The sequence below is a fragment of the Mycteria americana genome, chromosome 7, assembly GCF_035582795.1.
Source record: "Mycteria americana isolate JAX WOST 10 ecotype Jacksonville Zoo and Gardens chromosome 7, USCA_MyAme_1.0, whole genome shotgun sequence".
In the NCBI taxonomy this organism is placed as follows: domain Eukaryota; kingdom Metazoa; phylum Chordata; class Aves; order Ciconiiformes; family Ciconiidae; genus Mycteria; species Mycteria americana.
The window spans coordinates 24,764,042-24,771,048 of NC_134371.1; the positions used below are offsets into that span (position 1 = coordinate 24,764,042).

A 7,007-nucleotide genomic window follows, 5' to 3' on the forward strand; every position below is an offset into this window, starting at 1 on the left:
GTTTAAGCCATTGTTAACATCTTTTTCTTTTAAGGGGCAGAGAGATAATATCTTGCTGCAATGTTAGCAGAATGCAGTGGTCCCGCCCTGCTTGTTGGAGCTGCTGATGGACTGTGGCTGCTGCTCCCCACTATCGTTACAGACTCTTGTGCTAGGAAATGGGAAAGATTTGTGGATAACCATGTCGCTGTCCTCATGGATTGCTATTCCAGTGCTGTATGATGGCTGGCAGTTCATTGTGGCCCAGGTGCTGATAACTCATCTGTTCCATTTACTGGGAGCACTCAGGGAGCTGAGGTTTTGTTCAGACTGAAGAAAGGTGTCAGAAACCCATCATAAACATCATCGTAACTTGACACATAAAACAGATAATAATTTTTGTCCAAGGTAGTACATATGTTTTCAGGTAGTCAGAAAGTTCCTTGCTTATCTTTGGGTTGCACTATAAATATGCTGTTGTAAGGCAGATCTTATATCACAGAAGCTAAGTCTCCTCCCACAATCTCCAGTATAGGTTTAGCATTAATAATAGAGGACTCTGATGTATAGTGGTAATAAATGAATATTTATTTATAGATATGTTACTATGAGATAGCTTTATTTCACTTGCAAAATAATGTTTCCTTTTTTGTTTTTGTAGTGTTCAGTACAAACAACAAAAAAATATTACTTAATGATGACAGGGATTGTGAAGTCAACAAATTTCCACTTTACAATAAGAAAGAGGAACACTTAATTTTTTAAATTTAGAACATGAACGGTGGGAGACCTCAGTTTGCAAGAAAAAAACATTCACTTCACACAGCTCTATATGCAGTAAACTTGGCTATGTATAGGAATGCCAACTATACATTCTTTAGCGCAGCTGTTGCACTGATTTTGGTACTGACAGGGAGTAAGCAAGCGGCTGTGTGGTGCTTAGCTGCTGGCTGGGGTGAAACCACGGCAGCTGTTTAGTTTAATGAAGTGCCTTGTCTGTGATCCTTCCTTGATTTAAAAACTATAGGCTTGGGTAAGAAGAAAGTGCTCTGAAATTCTTTGGTTACAAAACAGTAGCAAATGGCATCTCAACAGCAGTTAGTATTTGCTATACTATAAGGCTTATACATGAAGCCACATGCACAAAAGCATTACTGTTTTGTATTTCAGAGTAGATGACCTAATTGGAGCCCATTGTAAATTGGACAAGGTGCCCCATGTTAACATGAACATGACTGGGTTTGCAAAAAAAGTAAGTTGTTTGCTTTCTGGACTAACAGTAGGATAACAGGTTAATATGAATCAACGTTCATCTTTTTTCAAAATAATAAAAATTTTCATAATAATCTGTTTGGAACAGGCATTCATTATAACCAATGAGATGCAAAATCCCAGAAGGGGATCCCAGAGCCAAAAGTGTTTTTGAAGGCCCTTTGCACTGTTTCTGAAAACAGAAGTCTTTTTCCTTGCTGAACATCACTTGCCTGGACATGTAAGTGATGCCTGTCATGAAGATCGACAGCACACCATAAAGGAGAATGGGCTAATGGGGACCCGAAGCCTCTTGCTCTCTGAAGATAGTTAATTGCAGCGTATTTGTTGACAGCTACAAGGGTGACAACACTCGCGCATCTCCTTAAGCAATAGATGGTTTTTAAATTCAGGCACTATTTGTGTCTTGTATCTTTTCATGTCTTTGAAAAGAGACTTTAAAAGGCAGAATGAGGGCCAAACAGCGTGCAGCGATTAAGTTGGTCACGTACACACATAGCCCTTTTGCTCTGCTTGCAGTGAAATACCAGTAATGCCAGAGCATTAAATAATACATCAAAGAAGAAAATTGGGACATAAATGATCAACGGAATGATCTGAGTAGTTTCATCCATTTTTATGACACAGTTGCTCACTGCAGCTTCTGTCATGCTGGGACCTCTGCAAAGTCTTGACACAAAGCAGGTAGATCTAACATCTGGATGGGGAGTACTTTCTGTGGTGGGAATATTCGGTTCCTGTGTTGTTTGGCCAATGTCTAGACAGTGGTTTCAGCATGTGGTCAGCAGACACTAGAAGGTGACAGGCCACTTGTAGGGGAACTATCTGTAAGTTGTCACTAAGAAAGTTAATTGTCTGTAGGTTTAAATGAGCAGAATATGGGTTTGCATTCCCTGGAGGAATTTTTTAGGGGTTTACAAGTCAGAAAACACTGAAAGTCAAGGACCTTGAAGCCAACCAAGATACAGCTATCACACGCATTTCAAAAAGTCTATAATGTTTCCTATGCTGACTTTAAGTTATTGAAGTGACTATGTGGTAAAATGTTAGATGAAATTTCTATGCAGATAAACACGAAGTAGTCATGCCCTGGCACTGGCTCCCCTCTCAGCCCAGGTTTCTCTATGGGTCGCTTCCTTCTGGTAGCCCAAGACCTCCCTTTGTGGCTTGACTGTTTTGAGCTGCTCTGTTATTGCTTCCCTGTGGGGTGGGAGGATATGTGGTGCATAGTCAGCAAGCACAGATATCATAGAGGAATTAGGTACCTGGAAAGCCAGACATTAAAACTGATGCCTGGTCTGGGATCCAGCTAGGACAGATCAAGGCTCTCTGTATAATGCATGGAAAGAGTGAAATGTCTCAAAATGAGGTGCAGGAGAGCTATTGAACGCCTACTGTGCACTGTCCAAGCAACTGAAAGAGAAAAAAACAAAAATCCAAAGGAATGCTTCATCACACAGGGCAATGCTGAGAAGCCATCAGCCATGGGTCTGCCCTATCTCTGCAGAAGGGCTTTACACAACCCACTCTCACCAAACCTCCCCTGAAAACTGTTCATGGGTGGTGAGGGAGGGATCAGGGCTGCATCTGCTTCATATTGCTCACTGCTGTTTTCTGGGCATCAACACTCCTGCAGTGTGAGGCTGCGATGACTCAGGCGATCACCTCTCACCAGACAGGACACCCATTGAAGATTTGATCCCATTAAATGCAACAACGAACCTGTCACCAGGGCTTATGGTAGTCACTTGGGTGAGATCAGATCTTCACAGCTTTATACTTGATATACTTGATATACCCACAATGCTAAGGGTCTGTTCTGTGGTCCACAACGCTTTGCGTAGCTCAGTTATTCCATGCAGTAATGGTTTTATTTATACCCACAACGATTTTAGTCTCACAAATGCCAAGGCATTGCCACAAGCTAATACAAGTCTTATACAGCAGGAATGAGGCAATAGTCTCAGGCCACTGTCTGACTCCTGCAGTTTACTCCTTGCACAGCAATAGCTGCATCCTGGCGATAGCTGCAAGCTTCGAAATTATATAGGTTGTCAGGAAACTACCACTGTACGGGCAAATTCTGTGATGTGAGCAGCACAGATGTGTTAGATTTGGCATTGTAGTACAGGGGCTTTTTCTTGTTTTTGAGGGACCATATATATCTGTACTAGAAGTGGATTTGTATATTGCTGTAAGGGTGCTCAGTTTCCTATGTTTAGCTGCATGATATGTACAAATAAGCACATGGCGGAAACAATGGCCTTATAATCTGTTCTCCATACCACATGGCTCTCCCTCTTGATCAGGAGATGCCTGAAGTTGTGATACAACGATCCAAGACAATAGTCAGAGCTGGAGTCAAGTCACTGAGGACAGAAGGACAAAATTCAAGTTAATATCAGACCCCTTGGAGGCGGTTGCCCCTTTTTGCAGGTATGCCTATACCTGCAATGATTGCAAATACTGTAGGTGGTCCCATTCCCTCTGCCTCGAAACTTCAGCAGCGCTGTGGCTCTTAACACCTATAGTGCACTACACCTTGTTTGTGTCGTGACTTGATCTGTGGGTGGCTGTGACTCTTGGCTTTGTTTCATCTTGGACCTCATTGATATAAAAGTGGGGAACAGAGAATGAAATTCCTGAAATTCCTTGGCTGCAAAGTAATAGCAAAATGCATCCAAACAGCAGTTAGAATTTGCTAAGCATGCACAGATATGAATAGAGGCTCTAACTTCCGAGAGCAGAGAACAAGCTCCAGCAACATCCACTGCAAACCGCAAGAGCAGTGTGATGTAGAAAGGTGAAAAACATACGATGAACACACACAAATTCACAGAAATAATATGGACTGCTTTCTGGAACAACTTTGTCTCATGAGGGCTTGTGGCCATCTTCTTTTTGAGACATTTGATGACTTGTACTGAGCAAAAAATCACAATCCCTAAGGGAATAAAATACCAAAAGATAATGGACAATAACAATGAATAATTAGGTTCAATAGATTGTTTCTGAAGGCAGAATTGTTCCTGTTCTTTATGAAATTTTGGATGCAACCAGGAATAAATTATCAGTGTTATCCAAAGAAACCCACAGATAGAAGCCGATTTCAGTGGGGATCGAAGAATCTTTGCTTTTAGAGGGAACTTGATTGCAATGTATCGATCATTTGCAATCAGGGTGATGATAAAGATGCTCATAGGCATGTTTGTAAAATAGATGCTCTGTATGGTGAAACACAGCTTGTCTATGGGATGCTTGTACTGGGTAAAATATATCAGGAAAGGCAGGGCAAAAAGCAGGAAACTGTCTGCCACCATGAGGTTGATCATGTACACCCTGGTCTCGGTCCACCTCTTGAGTTTGCAGCAGAAGACCCAGAAGGCAATCATGTTTAGTGGGATCCCCAAAGAGAGCACTGGGACGTAGACGATAAGCTGAAATAGCACAATGCCATTCTGCAGCGTGTCGTTGTCTTCAGTGCAGTTCCCCATGTTGGGCAGTCTCTGCAAGGAAAGGGTGCAGGCATGAGACCGAGCTTGGGGACAGGTCCTCTGGGCTGGGTCCTGCTGCAGTGCCCCTGCTCTCATGGCTTTGTGGCTCCTTGCACCCCTGCACTGCATATGCAGCCCCTGCAGGGGCTCGTGGCTCTTCAGCACTGTCTGTCCCTCAGCCATCAGAGTAACACTGTCGCTCGCCACCAGCTAACACAAAAACATAGAGGCAACCCTCGCTTGCAGGTATCAGGGTGTTAAGCCTGCCTTGCCCTCCATCCAGTCCTGGTTTGCACAGTTTGGGTAATAGCAAAGGGTCTGCAAAGCAGAATGATAATTTTTGTGGTCCCTTATCTTTGCTGCTGCTGTGGTTATCAGAGAGCCACTAGCTTTAGGGCAGCCCAAAGCAGAGCTGGGTAGCATTCCCCCTTTGCCCTCCAAGGCCCTTACTTTGCCGCTGAAGACACTCCATGGGTTTGCTCTGGGTCTTGCCAGGCCTGCGAACCTCCACAGGACTTGAGCCCTTCCAGCCGTAAGGTAGCTCAGGTGGCTTTACTCCTGGGGGTGGTGGGAACGCTGCTGCAGGTTGATGGGTGGGTGACTGCAGTGGGCAGGCTGCCCCCAGACATGAACCTGCTCCTCTCTCTGTGGGATGCTGGGGAGGATTGGTTCAGCATGGGTACCACCAGCCCTAGCAGATAACAGGTCTCCAAAGAGAGAAAGGAAAGTGAGCACATGTCTGATCTCAGCCTTCAAAGATAGGAAGCCAAAATGCTGCTAGAGCAGAAAACACGAATCCAAAAACTTAGACTATCTCCTGGTATTCCTTTAAATGTTTCAGGGCATCCACTAGCAGCAAGGAGGCTGCGGAGGATGAATCAGACATAAATGCTCATATGAGCTGCAGCTCATAAAAGAAGTGTTTACAGTGAGACAGGAAAGGAAAATGCCCAGATTCCTACAATCGCTTATAAATGCCTTGCCTTATAAGTCAGCAGCTTCTAAGCATCAACATCTAAACTGTCATGAAAATGTCTGATTGCATGAACTAAGTGAACTGGTTTTAGTGTCCGAGACTGAGAGATGGATCTGGCAATCACAGAGGAAAGTGCAGCACCTGCCCTAGCACCAGAACTGGTATGGCATTACTGAACCACAGGGATACAGTCATTTTTAGGGTGGAATTTATGGAGGAACTAACATACAGCCGGTGTCCTGGCTCTCTTGGGCTTTCAGGCTCGCAGGTCTTTGGCTGCGTTGTGGTACCACCTACCCTGCAGCTGTTCCCTGCCAGCCTACTGCGGTCATCCTGCAGTGAAAAAGCCACTCTCTGCATGCATAGCACTGCCCCGAGGAGCAACTGAGCCCTGCAGGCTGGGCTGGGCATCCCAGCCCCATCGAATCCCCCATGTAAGCACAGAGCTGGTGGCTGTTCCCACGATCCTGTGCCGCAGCGTGCCTGGAGCTGGGTGTCTCCACGCTCGCAGAAGAGGCATGGTAAGAAGCACTGGTGTGAAACTGCAGTGAGGGGTGAAGACCCCTCTGAATGATACATGTGGCTGCAAAACAGTGAGGCATAACAGCTGTGAAAGCAGGAGGAAACTGAGGCATCGGTGTACAGCTGAGGATTGACCCGTATGTTAACAAGCAGGCAGTCCTGGCTAGTGCTTCAGTTAAGCGGTGAGAAAGCACACCCTGAAGTACTGAGCAGAGCACACTGCCACACACTGGTGTGGGAAGAATTAAAAGACCTGCTTAAGAATTAAAGAATTAAAAGACCTGCTTAAGAATTAAATTACCTGCTTCTTGTGGGGCCGTCAGGTGGGTTTAGTACTCAGAAAGGTTGCAGTGTAGACACAGGCGTCCTGGCAGGGGAGATCTGTCGGGGCTGCAGGTGCCGGTGTAGTGCTGCTCCGTGCAGGGCACAGCTGGCTGGGAGCCTGCTGTCGACAGCTCGGGAGCACTGAAACAGAACTGAACTCTTGTTCCCCAAAAGTGCTTCATTTATCACCTGCTTTTGGGGACGGTCGAGTCTCTGGTGCCCTCTGTTGTTCTACTGACATCAGCTCAATGCTTCACCATCATTTTTCCCACCCAGTCTTGCTCCCCCCACTCACCTCACACAAACTAGCAATTAAAATTTAATATTTTCAGTCGTGGGAAAACAAATAATTTTTGAAGTAAAACCCGTAATGGTTGCAAATTGCCCTTCTGGCAGCGAAAGGTCCCCCAGGGAGCATGGCAGCCTGTGCAGCCTCCGGT

General features: G+C 45.2%; 1 protein-coding gene across 1 annotated transcript; it reads right to left on the bottom strand.

Annotated features, from left to right (window-relative positions):
- Positions 1-2,333: 2,333 nt before the first annotated feature.
- Positions 2,334-6,694, bottom strand: LOC142413082 (G-protein coupled receptor 35-like). The gene is made up of 3 exons (XM_075509128.1): positions 6,545-6,694; positions 3,793-4,757; positions 2,334-2,451 (listed from the first exon to the last, which is right to left on the bottom strand). Exons 2-3 carry the CDS (start codon positions 4,743-4,745, stop codon positions 2,334-2,336), a joined length of 1,071 nt encoding a protein of 356 aa, XP_075365243.1. The 5' UTR covers positions 4,746-4,757; positions 6,545-6,694.
- Positions 6,695-7,007: the final 313 nt, after the last annotated feature.

Excerpts from the sequence above, each read along its gene's own strand:
- LOC142413082 (XM_075509128.1), bottom strand. The coding sequence starts at position 4,745 with ATGGGGAACTGCACTGAAGACAACGACACGCTGCAGAATGGCATTGTG. Across the intron at positions 2,452-3,792 it reads CAAGTCACGACACAAACAAG|GGAAGCAATAACAGAGCAGC; the intron begins GTGTAGTGCACT and ends CCCACCCCACAG.